A 21,394-nucleotide genomic window follows, 5' to 3' on the forward strand; every position below is an offset into this window, starting at 1 on the left:
TAAATAATTTTTGTAATGCTATTACTTTTGATTGCTTGGTTGTATCAACACAAAATTTTACTCAGTTACAGGTGACATGATTGGGAACAAAAAAGCAGTTTTTCAGAGCCATCTTATTTACACCCTGAGGTATACAGTATACAGGTGAAACTCGAAAAATTAGAATATCGTGCAAAAGTTCATTAATTTCAGTAATTCAACTTAAAAGGTGAAACTAATATATTATATAGACTCATTACAAGCAAAGTAAGATATTTCAAGCCTTTATTTGATATAATTTTGATGATTATGGCTTACAGCTTATGAAAACCCCAAATTCAGAATCTCAGAAAATTAGAATATTACATGAAATCAATAAAAAAAAAGGATTTTAAATACAGAAATGTCGGCCCTCTGAAAAGTATAATCATGCATATGTACTCAGTACTTGGTTTGGGCCCCTTTTGCATTAATTGCTGCCTCAATGCGGCGTGGCATGGATGCTATCAGCCTGTGGAACTGCTGAGGTGTTATGGAAGACCAAGATGCTTCAATAGCGGCTTTCAGCTCTTCTGCATTGTTTGGTCTCATGTCTCTCATCTTTCTCTTGGCAATGCCCCACAGATTCTCTATGGGGTTCAGGTCAGGCGAGTTTGCTGGCCAATCAAGCACAGTAATACCATGGTCATTGAACCAGGTTTTGGTACTTTTGGTAATTTTCCTGCTGGAAAATTAAGTCAGCATCTCCATAAAGCTTGTCTGCTGAAGGAAGCATGAAGTGCTCTAAAATGTCCCGGTAAACGGCTGCGTTGACTCTGGACTTAATAAAGCACAGTGGACCAACACCAGCCGATGACATGGCTCCCCAAACCAACACAGACTGTGGAAACTTCACACTGGACTTCAAGCATCTTGGATTGTGTGCCTCTCCATTCTTCCTCCAGACTCTGGGACCTTGGTTTCCAAATGAGATGCAAAATTTGCTCTCATCAGAAAAGAGGACTTTGGACCACTGAGCAACAGACCAGTTCTTTTTTTTTTTAGCCCAGGTAAGACGTTTGACATTTGAAGCCCATGTCCAGGACCCGTCTGTGTGTGGTGGCTCTTGATGCAGTAACTCCAGCCTCAGTCCACTCCTTGAGAAGCTCCCCCACACATTTGAATGGCTTTTTCCTGACAATCCTCTCCAGGCTACGGTCATCCATGCTGCTTGTGCACCTTTTTCTTCCACACTTTTCCCTTCCACTTAACTTTCTATTAATGTGCTTTGATACAGCACTTTGAGAACATCCAACTTCTTTTGCAATTACCTTTTGAGGCTTTCCCTCCTTGTGGAGGGTGTCAATGATGGTTTTCTGCACAACTGTCAGGTCAGCAGTCTTCCCCATGATTGTGAATTTAACTGAACCAGACTGAGAGACCATTTAAAGGCTCAGGAACCCTTTGCAGGTGTTTTGGATTAATTACCTGATTAGAGTGTGACACTTTGAGCCTACAATACTGAACCTTTTCACAATATTCTAATTTTCTGAGATTCTGAATTTGGGGTTTTCATAAGCTGTAAGCCATAATCATCAAAATTATATCAAATAAAGGCTTGAAATATCTTACTTTGCATTTAATGAGTCTATATAATATATTAGTTTCACCTTTTAAGTTGAATTACTGAAATTAATGAACTTTTGCATGATATTCTAATTTTTCGAGTTTCACATGTAATGTAAAACCAAAAAAAAGTACATTTTGGCAGACTTTTGTTTCCAGTATTTATCATAATGTATATCAATACAAATTTAAAAGATATTTTTATTTTTATACCAAACACGATCTTTATATATATATATATATATATATAAGCTAAATATATATATAAGCCTTTAATTTTGGGTATGCCGTTGAAAAAGGAAATTTAAAAAAACTCCTTCAGAGCTTAAAGGCTTAAAGTTATTTAAACTTAATTATATAAGCAATATACTTTCATCTACTCTGTGCTGGAACCTGGTTCGCTTAGAACAATCACTTCACCTCGCTGATGTAAGGGTTCCCCCTCCTCAAAAATCCCAATTTTACCCCTGCGTGTATTTGCTAATGATTGATTTATTGTGTTTTGAACTGGCTGTTATATTCTCGGCTGCTTCTTTTGGTGCATTTGTATGCATGATGTATTTCATGATACACTAGATCATATGAATCAGAACTTATGTGTCATTTGTAGCTAAAAAGGAGACTGTAAACTGTAGATTAATTTGAAATGACTCACAATTTTAACATTTATATATTTCTCTTTCCTACATTCACATAACACCCAAAGGAAGGACCAAGGCGAGTCATCTACAAGGTCTGCATTGTTTTGTTCATACTCATACATAGATTTTAATGTTTGATGTCACATCACATAATTCTGCAATATCATGATCCTCTATAAATAATGAAGACAGATGTAGACAATATGATTTAGACAGACTTCTGAAGATTGCTATTGTTACTGTAAAGTGTAAAACCACAACTGACTACTAGTCTGTATGATTTTGGCCCTGCTATTGCCTTCTGAGACTTATTTCAGGGCAAAATCGGCAGTCTTTGATCACAATTCCCAGATGAGATGCAACGTACAGTCAGTGCTGTCAATCTGGACGACTGGGACCAACGTCTTGGCTATGATGTGTATCGCACAGTCTGTCATAATGTTGCACACTGTGCCATGGCTTTTACCCAAGATCTCACTGGGATCATTTCGCACAGTCTGACAAGCACCATTCGTAAAGGACTGTAAAAAAAATCTTACAATGTGCAACCTGCTTTAGTTTGATCCAGCCAAAAAATAAAATCTGACCTCTGATGTCTAGAGACTGTTTACTGCCCTCTGTTATTAATTGCACTATATATTTTGCCATCAGACATACATTATATTCAGTAAACAGAGGGAATATGAAATGGAAAATAATTGGCATGTATTAGTCCCTTCATGTTTTTGGAGCATTGACTTCAATTAGAGAGAGAAAATAATGGAGATGAGAAAGTCAAGTCAGAGTGTGTGAATGACGGTGTTACACAACAGCTACTAATGCATGGTGTCATTAGCCCAGGTAACAGAAAGAGCTAGTGGAGTCATTTCCCAAATTATCAAGGTAGAGCTTCAGATTGTGGACAATTTGTATAGAGCCAAACAAAATTGTTTTCTCGGATTATGAATTAATTAAGAAAAGTACAAATAAAGACATCCACCCATGTATCAAAGACCACTGTCTGAGAGAGATTCCAAATAGATGTTTGGGTATGGTGTGTTGATGGTTTCAAACCAGTTGCTTGTTTGAAACAGCCTCTACCCACTTATTTATGATGCACTATTCATCCAATGACCAAGAGGTAGTGGTAGAATAATTAGCATAGTTTCAAATGTGAAATTATTGAGCAGAAGTGGATGACTCATTATAGTGCTGCATGAGTGGTCACTGCTCTATTTTCTCGGCGTGATCATATGTCTGTCCTATTTTCTCTGAAATTGAGAAGATTCTAATGTATTTTCCCTTAAACTGGTATAGATTAAGAATGTTTGAAAGTATCCTAAAGAAACTGTACCCTTTTCATGTGTGCCAACAGCAGGACTCATTGAGATCTCATGATGTTAATAGCAATGTATAGCATTTCTATAACAGAAAATTTGAAAAATGACTATTCGTGCTATTACTCTCAAAACGTAATATAAGAATAATTAACTCTAAAAAATCATCAACCTTTCAAGCCACCATTGATGTAAATCAATACATATGAGCTGAGCACATTTTTTTTGCATGAACATTGAAGGAACTACTAATGGATTTTTATGCCCCTTTCCTTGGAATTACTCTAAGGATCTTTCATCTTACATTATATTTTGCCTTGGTGACTCATACCCGAAAGGCATATACTTAATGGTTGTTTAGAGTGCCATTTGTTTGATTGCACTTCTAATACCATTGGGGTCTAGACAAGCAATGCAGGACTAATAAAAAGGACTTGGTCTCTGCACTTTTTGTACTACACTCATGTACCTGATTGCCATGACCCAATGAAAGTGGCATTCCTTCTTTCGCTCTTTCATTCTCTCTCTCACTCTATCTCCCCTCTCAGTCAGAAGCTGAGTTTTAAGGACCGGGTAAGAATGGCAAGCCCACGTGGACAAAGCATTAAAAGCAGACAGGCTTCTGTTACAGACAGACGATCACCTGGAGCCGAGATCAGCACTGATGGATCGAGTCCTGCCAAGGTCCAGAAGAGTTGGAGTTTTAACGACCGCACAAGATTCAGACCCTCTCTCCGTCTCAAGAGCCAATCACGATCCACTCCTGAAGGTGAAGAATTTTTGTCTGAATTGCATTGATTTGTTCTATTTGGTCTACACTTGTTCTGTTTATTCATATCTGGCAATGCAGTGCACACTGATCCGTTTAATATTTAGGCTCAGAATTTATGAAGATAACCAAAAGAATTACAGTCTAAATGACCCAGCCATGTGAAATTTATTTATAGAGCTTATGGAGTGGTGGTGGCATAGAGGACTAAAGCACATAACTGGCAATCAGAAGGTCGCTGGTTCGATCCCCACAGCCACCACCATTGTGTCCTTGAGCAAGACACTTAATCCAGGTTGCTCTGGAGGGATTGTCCCTGTAATAAGTGCACTGTAAGTCGCTTTGGATAAAAGCGTCTGCCAAATGCATAAATGTAAATGTAAGCTTATGATTATTGTCATGATGTGATGATGATGATTATGGTTGTTAAATAATAGCTTGTCCCTCTGATTGAGATCATTGTAAGTCCTAATGATCCTACTTGGGTCCCAAAGGCCATTGACTGAACTATAACAGATGGAATTATTTCATCATCCCTCTCATCTATCTTTCTGTTTGCTGTGCTGATATTCAGTACAACAGCGCATGATTGTGTGATTATGCTATTATACACCAGTTCTATAAACAAGAAGTTAATATTGAGTACTTTACATTTCAGATTGCCAATTAGTTTGACTATTTTTTTCTCCGTTAAGGAAATTATTTCCATAAGAAGCCAAAACATCAAGTTTTCTGTGCCACCAGGCAACACACAGACTGGAAAAAGTAAGTGAGTGTAGTGGACCAAAAGCAATTTCCCTCCAATTTCATCTTCCCAAAGCATTCTGTCATCACTCCTGGTTTTCCATTCAACATGATCACATGGGAAGTTGGCATGTTGTTTCATAAAGTTCCAATACCCTAGGATTGGCCACATTATGCAGACTCACTGACAAGCGACATCTTCCATCAGACATTTTTGCATCGGCTCAAGCGTTTCCTTCCCTTGTGGCGTGACCAGAAGCGCATTGCTTCAGCAGTGTCCCACCCAGGTACGCATCCTGCATTGAAACCTGGAAGAAATCCAGGTTTCAATGCAGTCACTGATCAGTAACAAGTCATAATCAGTGACAAGCGCAATTCAGAGCTTGCATTTACCCCCCTAACATTTAATTTTTACTCCACCGATGGTTTGTTTTTTTTCACTGTATTACATCACGTACAGCTGAAAACGGCTTGCTTTTCAACTCGTATTTGGCACCCCTCAGTGGACGTTTCACCTGCTAAATGGAGCTCACACATGCCCATATGCCCAACAGCACTTGCTGCTTTGGCCACTGAGGGCAGTGTTTAGAATTTCAATAATCACAGACAGATTTTAGCTAAAGACAAGTTAGCCTATTGTGTCCGATTTTACTGTGAGATCAGTCTCTTCCATTTCCCGCTCCTTGCTCGCTCCCTACTGTTGAAAGAAACCGGAGTGATCCTGGAGTGAGAGAAAAAAACTGATGCCAAGACTAAAAAATCTGCTTCATAATCACACAACTCCACTCATGTACTCTGGTCTGAAACTCTGTGAACACAGACAAGAGGGGTGATACAAACAGTGATATTTCATATTAATATTCTTTGAATGCCACTTATCCAATCAAATTAAAGGACCTGAGATAAATGTTGTATAAATATAAGTATACACTAGAATTAGGTTTGTGGAATGTCTGTTCATTGAAGCACTGGCATTCAGGCAGTTTACATACAAGCATAGTCACATTGGCACAAACACACAATTCAAAGATCAACCCTATCTACCAAACTGAATGATAATTTAACAGATAACTAGGGATGCACTGATTGCAATTTTCTTGGCCGATTCCAGATTTTTTTGCAAGTGTGACCTGCCAATACCGTTTTTTTCCGATTTTCTTTCTAAGAACTATCATTGACCGCATATACAAACAAATTCTACCTTCCTTCAATGCAAATTTTTTTTTTCATAATAAAATAAATTATTAAACATTACAAGTTACAGGATCTTCTCTCACTTAAACAACTCTCAAAATAAAGTGCTCTGTGACTGGAAAGAGGTAGAAATAACAATTAACTGCAAATTAGTTATGTCATTTTCCACTATTTGTATAAATTGACCTTTTTCTCTTTATTACTCGTCTAACAAAACAATTCCAAAGATTACAAGCCTATGAACAAAACTGAAGTGTCCAATACGCTCAACATTGACATTAAGCTTACGTTAGATGTACAAATATCAGTTGTAAAACTGATTGCTGCTTCAGGATCGGCTTGTTAACCATAACTGTCAACACTCCCGTTTTTCCCGGGAGTCTCCCGTATTTCACACCCTGCCTCTGCCATCCAGCACCCCACTTCCCCTCTCCCTGATTTGTGTACCCAAATGTTGACAGATAACAGGCTGCGTGTGTGACATGACACGAGATTAAACAACTCGGGAAACGTGACGTCGGAAAGTACCTCATACTCTGTATTGAGGGAATTTATCAGATTTCTGAACCCTCTGTCCTCAACTATGGAGAACGGCTGGTCATCCAGGACCATGAATTCCATCATTTTCCTCATAATTGCTTTGGTCTTTTCGCTGCTCATACCAAGGGAAGATAGGAGAGGCTGCTGACTTGTGGCTGGCTCTGAGCTCTGGCTAGCTTTAGCCGCTTTCTCTTTTTAGCTTCTTTTTTAAAATGGGCGTTTACTTCAGCCTTATAATTATTACACATTGCGAACATTATGTATTCTTCACTCACAGTGAAGAACTTTCGCGCCAATGATGATTACGTGCGACTGTGACGTTATTGCCTGCGCCGCTGGCAACAAAACGGACCGGCTTGGAATCGGAAAGACGTGAGGCTGACCTAGACCCTGAAGCCGCCGCTGGGCGCCGCCATTTGCGCCATTTAGAATTTCAGCCGCCAAATTGAGCCACCATCTGATAAAGTTTGGCTGAGCCGGCTAGAATTATTTGCATCAAATAATAATTCTATCACATAGAGACATACACGAGATCTATTTTCCCACTGGATTCATAACAGCACAGTCTTGTACTCGTTGCTACGATACACAGACTCACAGTGAATTGACGACCAATTAAAATTGCTCGTTTTCCGTACAGAATAAGCGATGCATTTTTTTCTCGCACTGAGGTGAAATGGCGGAAAGAAGCAAGCAAGGTAATTTTGATCTCACTTCTCACATACTTTCCTAATTCCTACTTACGTTTTTTTTTTAACTTAGGCCTACCCAGACTTTTGTTAAATCTTCAGGGCACGGTTGCACAAACACCTGAATCAAAGATTGATGTTATGAACCAAATATTCTGGAACGGAGAGATTTATAGCACAGAACGTGATATTACTGCAGTAACAAACCACCGTTTCCACATTGCTAATTCACGACGCATGCTTCAGTGTACATTGAAGGGAAATGAGCAAAACTTTGTCCAAAATATTACTGATAACAGTGTGTGTTTATATTAAGGCGAGACACGGCAGGCAAAAACATCGGGGTTTTTTTACTGGTCAATTTTGAGATTTTTGGATATTTGTCTTCAATAACATGTCTTCTTTCAGACTTGTGGTGAAAAAAAGTCAGAAATACTCATTTAGGTCTTTATTTTACTACACTTCGTCAGTTTGCGTCTGTAGATTTCTCATAAATTCAACAAACGTTTGCGTTCTTAATCAACATACTTCTCCGCGATCTCTGCCGTCACCCTCTCATCACAGTACTGTATTTTGTAGAAATATAGTGTAAGCCATGCATTGCTTGGAAATATTGAGATCTAGTAAATCAGTATAACATAGACATCTGTAGACAAGAAGTGGCAGCTTCAGCCATTTGCAGCTATGAAAAGTTTGGCGGCTGCAGCAGCCATTTAGGTTTTGGCTGAGCCAGCTAGCCAGCCAATAACTTCATCAGCCAGCCATTATTCTCAAAACAAATGGCTTCGGGCTCTAGGCTGACCGGTCGGTCACCGGTCTGGGCCGAGTATGCGGAAAATTGGCTGACTCCGGTCCCTTGCCGGTCGGTGCATTTCTACAGATAACCAATCAAATTGAAACCCTCAGTATAACCACTCATTGGACTACACTGGCTCTGTACACATCTCCTGTGAGGTTAAGAGATCTTGTCTTCAGTAATATCTTTTGTGTATAATTAAAACACATTAATTGATTTATTTTCTGAGGCATGGTATGACTATAATATGAAGTCACACCGCAGAGAGAGGGAAGTCTGTAAGGCACCTGATATAATATACATTTTAAAGTCTAATTAGTTAATGAAGAATTACTGTCTAATTTTAGGTGTTTAGATGCTTGTGTGTCTTGTATTGTGTATTATGTGCCATGGGAAGAGAATACACAAGCATATTCAAAGAGTAAACTTTAGTTGAAATCAAAAAATTGATTAATGAATTTTAACCTTTAGTAAAATGATTTAATTATTCAGGCTGTAGTATAATTCAACAGCCAAGAAACCTTTTGCCTTAAAGAGAATTGTAGATTTTAGCCAAAAGCCTATATTCATACCTCATTGATGCCCTGTGGCTGTAAATGCCTTTCTCTGTTTCAGGACTAATCAATTGTGGCAGCCTCTCTTAAAAGGTTGTGAGAATCCTTCATGTAGCATAATTTAAAGGTTAATCCAGTGATTCCAGCACACCACTTTCCCTCCCCCGGCTCTGGTTTACATCATAGCTGTGGCCATAGATAACCTTTTATAGGTGCAGAAAAGCGATTGACTCTGCACTTCACTTCTTGTTAGTGCTATCGTCGTGGAGATGTCCACTATAACTCGGGTCACCCAGAAATAAAATGTCACCACAGCAATTTTGCACTATTATCAAATTTTGACAGAGAAGTGAAGAACCTTATCTGTCAAAAATACTAATAGCATTTAGGTTGCCTTAAAAGTGATCCTTTTCATGCCTTCTCAGGCTATTCAACTCATTCGACAAATGGGCCAGATGGAAAAATCTTTGTGGCATTTGCCAAGCCAGAATAGTTTGTTAACGAAGCGCTTCTATCAAATATCGTGTTAGGCCTGTAGTATTCACTATATAATAAAACATGTTTATAGCTTTATTTATTTTTTTATCATGAGAAAATTGTTCCAAGAAATTCAGAAAAAATACAAAAACAGAAAAAAGTGCTTTCAAAATCAGTCCATAACAGAGAGTAAATCAGACTGGTAATACAAATGTTATCTTTTCAAACATCACTGAAATAAGTGTCCTGAAATATCTCACCGGTCTCTGTGACAGCAATAGACTCTGTAAACAGCAAACAAAAATGTTACCGTGGGCCACGAACACTTTCTTTGATTAGCCAATCAGAAGACTTTGAAGGGCTTTCTACCTGTCAGTCATTTAGCACTTTCTCAAAGTGTCGCAGTTGAAGCAGAACATTCAGGTTTAATGGAATATTCAGATGCATAAGAGTTGTCAGCTGAGGGCACTATTTTGTTACTGTTTGAAAACTGTGAGAAGACACAATGCCCTACTGTTCGGTGATGGTATCAATGCTATTTTTTGAGGGTGGTGTTTTGGAAAGAGAGGGCATGTCCAATTCAACGGCTCAGTCTGGTGAAATTTCCAGAGCAGATAAAATCTGCTATTCTACGTCACCATTAATAAATATAACTTTACTCCTTCTCCGAACCCATGCTTATCGGAAGTCCAGGATCTTAGTTCTTTAATGTTCCCATTCCGTCTAAATGTCATAAGGATTATTTGTAGCGCAACCTCTGAATGCGTCTAAAAATGCAGCACTCCTGTGCGAGACACTGTTAAAACATTGAGACAGCACGACAACAGTGCAAACAGACACGATGCGGTCGGTGTGATCAGCCCCTTAGACAGCTGACACCCTTACACTGAGGGTTTGATACGGGACGAATTTGTCCTGCGATTCGTCAGTTGAATAGACCTGCCTTATACTGTAGATATAATATAAGCTTTTTTCCATAATACACAAGGTCTTGCATCAGCAAATTGAGTGAGTTGAGTGACTCCAGCCATGTGTCCCAAGCAAACAAATTGGCCGGGTTGCTAGGGAGGGTAGAGTCACATAGGTATCCTCCTCGTGCTCGCGATTAGTTGTTCTAGCTCTCAATGGGGTGCGTGGTAATTTGTGCGTGGATCGCGGAGAATAGCATGAGCCTCCACATGCTGTGAGTCTCTGCGGTGTCGTGCACAGTGAGCCACGTGATAAGATGCACGGACTAAGTATCCGCGCCACCACGAGGACCTAGTAAGTAGTGGGAATTGGTCATGCCAAATTGGGGAGAAAAGGGTATAAAAACTTAAAAAATACTGTCAAAACTGAGGTTGTTATAATTGGTCATGATTTTAAAAACAAAGTCAGATAGAGTCAGCACTAATCAGCAGGTGGTGAAAAATCTGGGGGTCTATTTTGATACTAATTTAAATTGTTTATGTCACGTCGGAAGTTAGTTTAATCTTGTTTTTATAAGTTAAGGAACATTTCCAAGGCTAGACATGTCTTGATTTTCAGGGATACAGAGAAGCTTATACATGCTTTTATTTCGTCTCACCTTGATTTTTGTAATGCACTGTTTTCAGTTTTAAATCAACACACTTTAGCATGGCTAGACTTTTGATGAACTAGGCCTATTAATCACATTACTCCAGTTTTAGCTTCTTTGCATTGGCTACCAATTTATTTTTGGGTTGATTTTATGAATTACATATAAAGCATAACATGGGTTGGCACCAGAATATTTAGTAGAACTTTTAAGACCATATGAAACAGACCTCATACCTGTAGATCTGTTGGCCGTTAAAGCAAGTTATAAAGCATTTGTAGTGAAGGCCTTGTTTACAAAGTCATTTGTATAGACTATTCCATATTTGTGTAGAATATGTTGTGTTTTACTGTGTGTGTTTTTGATTGTATGTTTTGTGAAGCACTTTGTGCTTAATCCCTGACACCTTTTTCACATAACGCCAAAGCAGAGATTGAGCCGAACTGAAGCAGTGCGTCATGACAATGTCGCTGCAAACAACACGTGTGCTTTTACACCAGCAGCACTTCTGCTGCAGAAACTCTACACAGAAAATAAAGTTATAAAATGGTCTGGAGTGCGCTATTGCTAAGTGTTACAAACGTGTTCATCATGAAATCGTATTGACATGATGCTTGTGTAATATAATGCAGTTTTATAGATTAATTTCATATATACAGCCAACACAATGAGCTCTGCTAATTTTTAAACATAATTATTTAGTGAAAGGGGGAGGACGATGAGCCTAAATGTTGATTTGCACAAGAGAACACCGTTTGATCTGTTTGGCTTGGTCACACTCAATAATATAGCTTAATAACATAGCCATAAATAAGTATTATTCACAACCATTGGATAGCTGTCAAGTCCTATTCCAGTTCAACATCCAAAGGACACAAGGACAACTCAATGTTCCGACTCAATCACTTTTATTCTTATTTCATTGTCAGTTGATTGGTCTGTTCAACTTGTTAGGTTGTAATTTGTTAGGTTGTAAACCTTCAAAACAGAGAAGGCAAGGCAAGTTTATTTATGTAGCACATTTCATACACAATGGTAATTCAAAGTGCTTTACATAGAAGAGATTAAAATAAGAATAAAAAAATAAGAATAATTGAAACAGTTTAGAATGAAATAAAATACAGTACAAACAGTCGGACACACAGTGGCACAGTGCTCATTCAGTTAGTGCACAGCTAAACAGATGTGTTTTGAGTCTGGATTTGAATGTGACTACTGTAGAAGCACATCTGATCTCTTCTGGAAGCTGGTTCCAGCTGCGGCTGGCATAATAGCTAAAAGCAGACTCTCCTTGCTTAGAGTGAACCCTTGGTATTTCTAGCTGATGTGATCCTAATGATCTGAGTGATCTGTTGGGTTTATATTCAGTGAGCATATCTGCAATATATTGAGGTCCTAGCCCATTGAGTGATTTATATACAAACGTTACCATTTTAATTAAACATTTCGTTAAGCATTTTAAATTAATTTTAAATGAGTTAAATATTTAATTCCTTTTACATAAAGAAAAAGGATTTCATGAATTCAAATTCATTTGTAAATTTTTAACATCTACGAGAAATGTAATAATTTACCATTTTTAATTTTACATCCTTCAAATCTTATACTTTTAATTTTCCCAAACACAAATTAAATATTTCTTAGCACAATCCCATTTAACACAAAATCAATGAAGTCAATGCTGCAATGTGTTCCTTAAACCATCTACACAGAAGTTAAACATAGCTTGAACATATTTAGCAGTATTTCAAACATCATAAAATAAATTAAACATTTCACCGACCATTGGCGTCTTTGGACTGAACCTATGAGTGAACTTGGAGTGTCTTCTCTCTGAAGTTTGCTTGTCTGAATGACTGTGAACCTTCATGACTCAGCAGGTGCTCTTAATAAAGCACCTGAATTGCTACTGCTGGTGCACTCTGGGAAATGTAGTTCTTTCAGAATCATTTAATAGATTCAGCTCAACACCTCCCACTTGAGCTCCTGGTTTTCCAAATCCAGAGCGGTCACATAATTACACATCGCCTTCACACCTCTGCTTGTTCTTCAATGGAAAGTAGAATGACAAGTCGTCTGACATCCCTATGAAGAATTGTAGCTGGGATTTTTGTATGAAGTTTTTTGGTTCTTTCACTGCTTGTTCTTGAGATGTGAACAGGATAGCTGGGGAAAGTTTTCACAAACACATCTCTCACTATGCCTTTGCTGTCAGCATTTACACCGACCACTCTAGCCAGCTTGTACTGTCCTCTCAGGTTATTTTGATCAGCCACCCAGACCACATCTCCAACAGCAACATTTCGCTCTTTGGTGTGCCATTTGCATCTTATGAACAGATTAGGTCCAGCCAATTGGCTCCACTTCTTCCAGAAATTGTTTAACTCTGCCTTTTGTAAGGGTAGCCATCAAACTGGAAATCTCCAGGGTCTCCCTTTGGATTGGCACGTCCTAAAAGCAGAGAATTTGGGGTGATGTACTCTATGCAATCCTCTCTGCTTTGAGTTCTTGCATCGATGGGTCTCTCATTTTCAAGGTTGGCTGCCATGAAGAGAAAAGTTTGGAATTCTCCCCATGTAAAAACACCATCTCCACCAATGTTGCTCAACGCCCGCTTCACTACTTTGACAGCTGCCTCTGCTGCACCATTCCTATGGGCAGAGTCTGTACCATGCTTGGCAGCTGTGTCTTCAAGTTCAGATTTGTTTAGTTGGTTTAGGAATTTGTGAAGCTTCTCCAGTGCAGGTCTGGCTCCCACAAAGTTAGTGCCAGGGTCTGACCAGAGCTTCCTGGGGTGTCCTCTCAGTGAAGTGAATCTTTGATAGGCTAGAAGGAATCCTTCCGATGACATGTCACTCACCACTTCAGTGTGTATGGCTCGGGAAGCCATGCAGCAGAAGACTATTCCCCATACTTTAAGTCTAGTTCTCTTCTTGACTTCATCTTTTACTTCATAAGGGCCGAACAGGTCTATGGTGGTGAACTCAAACGGTGCAGCTGTGCCTTTTCGCTCCAGAGGCAGGTCAGCCATGATTTGTTGACACTGTTTTGCCTTGTTTTTTCTGCAGACCACACAGCTATCAACCACTTTCTTGGCAAGTCTACGGCCTTTTATTACCCAGGCTTTCTTCCTTATCCGGAGAAGGGTTCCTGCCACTCCCTCGTGGTTTACTTTGTGGGATTCTAGTGCCAGCAGTGTGGACACCCATGCTTCAAATGGTAAAACTGGCACTGCTGTCTTATCTCCGTTGAACGTCTGAACTCTGCCTCCACAAACTAGCAGTCCAGAGTTCACATCTTTGTATACTGCCAATCTGCTCAGAGTTGTGTCTGAAAAAACTGCACCTACTTGAGCTGCAAGGAGTAGGTCTTTGAGTGCATCTTCATGTTCTTTGACAGCACAGCCTGCTTGGGTGATTTTACCTCCCACTTTGACAGTATAGGGGCCCGACCCTTCCTCTTCATCCACTGCTTGGCAGCTAGACAAACCCAGGCAATGACTCTCACCAGTTTGAATAGGCTACTGAATCTTCTTACTTCACAAGATCTTTAACCCAGCCAGTGGGCTTCCTTCTTAGAAGAAGAGTTGAGTTTACCCCAGGTATTCCCTCTTGAGATCCACTCTTTGGACTTTCCTGAGTGCCTTGTAAGTCTTCTTTCTTCTGACTCCTTGCTTGAGCTCTTATTAATGCACCTGAGAATGCCTTCCTCTGGAGCTTGTTTACACTCTCCCTGGCATGAACTGCAACCTCTTCAGCTGATTTTATAGGCCATTTCTCCACTGGCCACTTCAGGAACTCTGGTCCATTTTGCCATGTGGAATTTTCCTTCAAATCTTCAGGAGTGCCCCCTCTTGTTATGATGTCAGCTATGTTTAGATCTCCACGGATCCACCACCAGTCTTGCACTAGTCCAGCCTTCTGGATTTCACCCACTCTATTCGCAAAGAAGGTTTTGTACCCATAACTGACTCTTTGAATGGCTCCCAAAACCGTTTTACTATCAAGTAGATGGAACCATCTTTCGATCTTCATCCGAGCATGCTTTTCCACGTACTTCCTGATCCTAGCTGCGAAAACAGCACCACAGATCTCAGCTTTTACAGCTTCTCCTTTTTGATCCAGGGGTGTCAGCTTGGCTTAAGATTCGACGAATCGAACTTCAGTGCCTTCACTTGTCTGCCATCTTAAGTACATCACAGCTCCATAGGCTTGGTCACTTCCATCAGAGAATGTGATGCACCAAGGTTTTCCTTCCCAGCCAGATGGTGTGAGGCTCCTGTTGAATCTCACCTGTCCAAGCTGCACATATTCTTCAAAAAACCGTATGGCTTCTTCTCTGAGGCTTTCTGAGAGAGGTTGGTCCTAAGTTTCTTGGGTTAGTTTTCTACCCCCTCCCTCTTGGAATGCTTTCCTAACAAGAATTGCTCCCTTCTGTTTGGCAGGTGTAACTAAGCCAATTGGGTCATACAGTCCAGCCACTTGGCTTAAGAGAGCCCTCCTAGTCAGTGGATTAGGTGTCTCATTTCTCACCTCCTCCGTGCGAAGATCTTTTCCAACTCTCATCTTCCTCTTCCTTTTGGAAAAGTTAACTGAGGTTAACATGTAGAGCTTGTCTTCATCCATTTGGTAGCCGATACCCAAGGCTTTGTTGTCTTCGTCCTTCATTTGATTTGGAAGAATTAAGGTTTTACCTTGTGTCTCAGATAGAACCTTCGTCTCCAATCCTTTCCTCCCACTTTGCCCTGACCGGACCCATGGTTTGAGGAAGAAGCCTCCAGCTTTCAAGATCTTTTCAACATTTTCCGTGATTTGTTCAAGTTTCTTTAGATCATTTTGGGAGGTTAAAAGGTCATCTACATAGCTGTCCTCTTCAATGACTCTGTGCTCATGCTCCAAGGGAAGAAAGTTGGGAAGGCGTGCTGTTTCCCTCATAGCCAACTGAGCAATGCACCCAGCAGGCCTGTCCCCAATGATGACTCTGGTAATTGCATATTCACTCATCTCTTCATCTGGGCTGTCCCTCCAGAGGAACCTATGGAGATGCATCTCACGCTCCTCCAGCCATACAGAGTTGTACATCTTTTTGATGTCTCCCAGAGATGCATACCTCCCTTCTCTGAACCTCAGCAGGACAGCTCTGATAGGGTTCAGAACGTCTAGTCCCTTCAGAAGAAGATTGTTCATACTCACACCTTTGTATTTCTGGCTACTATTCCATACAATACGAACTGGTGTCGTCATCGAATGAGGGTTTGGCGCCACCAGGTGGCTTACATACCAGACTGGTCCATTCCACTCGTCCATGATTTGGTTAGTGAGTTTTATGGCTGCTCCTCGTTCAACCATTTCATGGATCTGGGTAGCATATGCGACTTTCCAGTCTGGTTCTCTGCTAAGATTCTTTTCCATCCTTAAGAAACAAGCCTGGACTGCACCTTTGTTGTTTGGGAGAGAGCCTGGATCTACTGTCCAAGGATACTTTGCATCCCAATATGGAGTTGGTGTGTGCGTATCCCCCTGCTTGTAGGTGAGGCCTGCTTTAATGATCTCCAGCTCCCTTTCCTCTGCCAGGGTCATTTCTTTTCCAACAGGTGGACAGTTTCCACATCTGCATCCTCCACATCTTGGCTCACATGCAGCTCCGATGCTGTCCCAGTGCCACCACTCAAGGAACTCACGGTTACTGGCAGCTGTAAATTTGGTCTGAGCCACATCCTCCTTCTGTAGCCGGGCTGTGTCAGTTGTTGGACTTGTGATTTCTTGATATTTTACAGCTGCTGTCCTCATGGAGCGAGCGAAGGGTGTTTCGGACTCGTATGCTGCAACCTCCACTTCTTCAAATAAGTTGGGATGTGCTCCACCCACTGTCTTCCCCAATGGACCCTCCCACAAGACAAGGTCTCCGATGATTTTTACCCTCTGGGGAGCAAGCCTTCCCTCTTGATTGCTAATGAGAATTTCAACCTCTTCTGGCCCAATTCTTTGAGTTTGACATCTGGGAAGAATTTTTTCAACTTCTCAGGTTCAATTACTTGATGCACCGTAGCAGACCATTGCATGAGCTCTCTCTGTACCTTTAATTGTCTTGACTCTGACCTTGAGGAGATACCTTTTTGTGTTTACCTTCATGGTCATACCTCCAACCCCATGCACAACTAAAGTTACCTTCTCCTCTCTTAATCTCAGTCTTTCAGCAGCCTTATGGGTAATGTAGTTAGTGTCTGAAGCAAGGTCAATTAAAGTCCCAATCTTCTGCCCTGCGTTTGCATAGACTTGCATCAACATCATGATGACAGGAAGTTCAGAGAGCCTATTTCTCTGCAGTAGCTCAGACTGGCCTGAAACATTTGGTTTCACTGTGGTTTCGTTGGTGTTGGTGAAAGCCTTTCTGCATCGATCTGCCATTTCTGGGGAGAGTTCAGACAATGTCTCCTCTTGTTCCTCCGTTAGTTTGCTTTCACCTTTGACATCTCTTCCACTCTTTCTCTCTTCCCATCTTTTGACTTCTTTTGGGCAGAGGAAAAAAATGGTGGTCTGGTGGTCTAGTACCACCTTCCCTTTTACAGTCTTTATTCCTACATAGGAAAGTGTCTCTGCAGTAACCATCTCCATCATGGCATCCGAGACATTTTCTGCATGCTCCCAGCTTTCTCAATACAGCGTTCTTTTCAGGTAGCTTAAGTCTTTTGAACTTTCTACAGAAGAAGATTTTGTTGTTGTGCCCACTATCACCACAGACACCACATACTTCATCAAACTCATCTTTCTTTGTGGTTTTTGTTGAGGCAATCTTTCTGTCATACCTCTTTTCTGAGCGATCTGTCTACTCCACCTTCTCCACAGTTTTGAGCTTTTCAAGTCTCTCTAGTATTTCTTCTTGGCTTTTCTGGAACTTCAAGAGCATGATAAAGTGGTTGTCTGGTGTGACATTTCTAGGCTCAACCATGAACATCACCCAATCTCTTTTAATAAAGTCAGGCAACTTGCTTTCAATGGTTTTAATTACCGATGGGTTTTTTATGGCTCCAGAGTTTCCTAACTCTGGCGGAAGATCCGCTAGGGCCTTCTCTACTGACTGTATGAGGTCAATTACCTTTCTTGGCTGGTTCCCTTTCACATGTGGCATCTTCTCCAGTTCCTCAAGGATTTCTACTATGATGGTTGACTTATTTCCATATCTGTTCTCCAGGACTCTGAACATGTAATTTGCGGTGGTGTAGGTAGAAAGTCTGAGGTCTTTTGAGATCTTGTCATCCACACTCTCCAAGAGTTGAATTTTCTTAACTTCAGTCAATCCGGATGGCTCTCCCTGCTTTTGCAGACTTTCCCAGTCTTTCCTCCATCTGTGATATTCTCTCTTGCTTCCATTGAAGATGGGTAGAGAGGTTGGCTTGATTCTCACTATTGGTGTGGATATTGCTGATTGGGGTAGTCTCACTCCTGTTCCTTGCCCATCGATCGTCCGTGCAGTGGCAAATTCAGCCTTCCTTAGCTCAAGCCTGTAGTAGGATGCTCTTACGTCCTTGACTCTTCCATCTAATTCGTCCTTTAATTCTTCAGGGATCCATCTCTCCCATGTTGACATTGCTGAGACGGTCTCTTTTATTCTCTTCACCAAGAGAGAGAGGCACACTTCATAGCCCTCTAAATTAGCGCCTTCCACAGGTACGTCAACCGATTCATCGTTGACTTTTTCTGCTTCCAGGATTGCCCCAAGAAGTTCATTTCTATTTGAATTTTACACTGAAATGGATTTCATTGGCTGTTTTAAATTGAGTCTTGTAAAGTATATGTTATAGAAATCTATAAAATATAGATTTACGTCATGATGACCAATATAATTTATTATATTAAATGACCATTATTATATGAAATATGTTTACTTTGTGATTTGAAGGTCTAAATGAAAATGTATGAGTATGAAAGTATGATTTATTTCCTTTGAAGTGTATGTGAGTAAAAGTAAGTATACTAAAGTACTTTACACATCTCAGTATTTATTGTAGAGTGTGGGCAGGGGCGAAAATTTCATCAAAATGTTCGGGGGGACAATAAACATAACAATTCTCAAGAGCAATATTTGAAGGGGACACCAAGGGGTTTTTTGTTGTTGCCCCGTTTGCATTTGTATTATTTTATTTCTTAAACAATTATTTTAAGAATATATCATTATATTATTTACAATACACATATTTTAATGATATTTTGGGGGGGGGGGTCCTGACCCCCGCGATTTCCGCCTATGAGTGTGGGGTTAAAGCTACAGCCCTGTTGTACTCCACAATTCTATACTACTTGTTGCTAGTTTACATTGATTTACAAATGTTGTATTTTTCTCCCTCTGATGCTATTCTCAATCAATTTGTGTTGGAGACCTTCTTGCCAGATTGAAGCAATGTTTTCCTAATAATACAGACATACTTTCATTTGGGTTTATTTCTCTCTTTTCTTCTTTCACCTGAATTCACCATTCACAATTCATTCATCCTCCAACTGCATTTTCTAAATTTTCATTGTGTGTTTGTGTGTCACAGGTGAGGCTAACGCTGGTGTTGATGAGGGTTTTGATGAGAAAGGGTGTCATTGTGACATGTTGGCGGATGATCTGCCATCCACGTTGAAGTCCGTCATCAGAGCAGTGAGGTAAGACAAAGGATTCTTTATATCACAACTCCTTTCTCTGTCATGCAGTATTTCAGAGACATTCCAAACAAATCCTGGTAAATTAATGAAAAACAACAGGAAAAGTCATAGTGTGTTTTCTTCTATACTATGAAGAATTATATGAAATCATGTTTCAGCCCCCTTTACACATAGTATTAGCATATGATTTGTCTCCAGCGTGTATGTGGTCAAGTGCTATCCGATTGTGTTCAGATTACTGAAAATCCATGGTAATGCCAGGTGTAAAGTGGCCCATAGTATCAAAGCTGATACAAAGCCACCTACTAAAAGCTGTTTTTGTGGCCTCTGTGCTTGATACATAATAAATGTTATTTAAACGAATATGGCACTGTCTGCATGTCAGTCTTATTTCATTATTCCTCACAGCCACTGAGAACATGAGACCAATTATGAGTCACATTTCACTAATGCCAGAAAAAAAAGCATACTGTCATCTTCATACAACAGACCAAACTTCCTTTATTTTAGTTTTTTCTAGTATGTGTGGGTCTATGGAAGTGCTCATCTTTACCAGCCTTTCTCTTTCACTCTTATTATGAGGACTGAAAAATGTAACGCACAGTCTACTTTAGGGGGTCCTGCTTCACTGCATATAACAAGCTGTGGTCGAAGTGCTATGGTAACCATGTAGCATTTAGCTGGGGCCTGGATATATGGACCCTGTCGTGTGTGTGTGTGTGTGTGTGTGTGTGTGTGTGTGTGTGTGTGTGTGTGTGTGTGTGTGTGTGTGCGTGTTTTTGTGATTTACGAGGACAATTTTGTAAGTTACAAACTGGTAATTACAAGGTTATTATGCTATAAATGTGATTTATGAGGACATTTCTAGTGTCCCCATAATTCAAATCGCTTAAAAATCATACTAAACAATGTTTTATTGAAAATGTAAAAATGCAGAATGTTTTCTGTGAGGGTTAGGTTTAGGGGTTGTGTTAGGTTTAGAGGATAGAATCTATAGTTTGTACAGTATAAAAATCATTATGTCTATGGAAAGTCCTCATAATGATAGGTAGACCAACATGTGTGTGTGTGTGTGTGTGTGTGTGTGTGTGTGTGTGTGTGTGTGTGTGTGTGTGTGTGTGTGTGTGTGTGTGTGTGTGTGTGTGTGTGTGTGTGTGATCGTGATCCCAAGCTTAGACTTTTTCAGGATGTTGGATTTGATCATGTTGTGATTTGGTCATCTTATGATGTCCACAACAATGTTTATGAAATCTGAGACAGCCCAAATGTAAACTGAGCATATTATTTGAGATGATTATCAAAATACGTTCGTCATATATTTTTATTTTCCACTTTTAAATTGTTCTGCTAAATACTAGGGTTGGGCATTTCAAGTAATTTCATAGTCAAATACAAAAAAAAAAAGAAAGAGTAATCGATTACTTAAAATAAAAAAAATGTAAGTTAAATCGTCAAGTTTTGAACCTGTTTTTCTTTTGAAAAAATGAGATGTATAAACAATGAGATTTATATAAAAAAAACAAAATGTGCACTCACACATAGAAACCTACTTTCCAATTCTTCTTAAGTGATACAAGCACTTTAAATAATGGCAGATTTTTCTTTGTGGGAGAACTACCAGCTAGTTTTACATGAGAGAAGCAGGTTCAGCATTACCCACAGCCAGTGCTGGACTGTTAATCTGGCATACCGGGCATTTTCCCTGCGGGCCGATGCACTTTGGGCCCGATCAGGGGCAGACTGGCCATTGGGAGAACCAAGCGGGCCGGTAGTTCGGCTGCTAACTGGGCCGAATGGGCCGCGATAAGCTAAAATGCAGAACAAACCACAAAACGGCACCTCGACATGCAGAAAAGGACAGCTTTTGGGCCAGTTGCTATGTAAAAT

The 21,394-nt window shown here is 40.1% G+C and overlaps 1 protein-coding gene across 2 annotated transcripts in view; it reads left to right on the plus strand.

Annotated features, from left to right (window-relative positions):
- The window catches only part of kcnq5b (potassium voltage-gated channel, KQT-like subfamily, member 5b), a 171,777-nt gene that overhangs the window by 145,559 nt on the left and 4,824 nt on the right, over window positions 1-21,394 (plus strand). The window contains exons 9-11 of one of the 2 annotated variants that reach the window (XM_052126036.1): window positions 2,295-2,317; window positions 4,090-4,310; window positions 19,399-19,507. In XM_052126036.1, the coding sequence (XP_051981996.1) occupies window positions 2,295-2,317; window positions 4,090-4,310; window positions 19,399-19,507 (353 nt within the window). Of the gene's footprint in view, window positions 1-2,290; window positions 2,318-4,089; window positions 4,311-19,398; window positions 19,508-21,394 lie in introns of both variants that reach the window. The other variant, XM_052126035.1, reaches the window with a different exon arrangement.

This window comes from Xyrauchen texanus, chromosome 5, assembly GCF_025860055.1.
Source record: "Xyrauchen texanus isolate HMW12.3.18 chromosome 5, RBS_HiC_50CHRs, whole genome shotgun sequence".
In the NCBI taxonomy this organism is placed as follows: Eukaryota; Metazoa; Chordata; class Actinopteri; order Cypriniformes; family Catostomidae; genus Xyrauchen; species Xyrauchen texanus.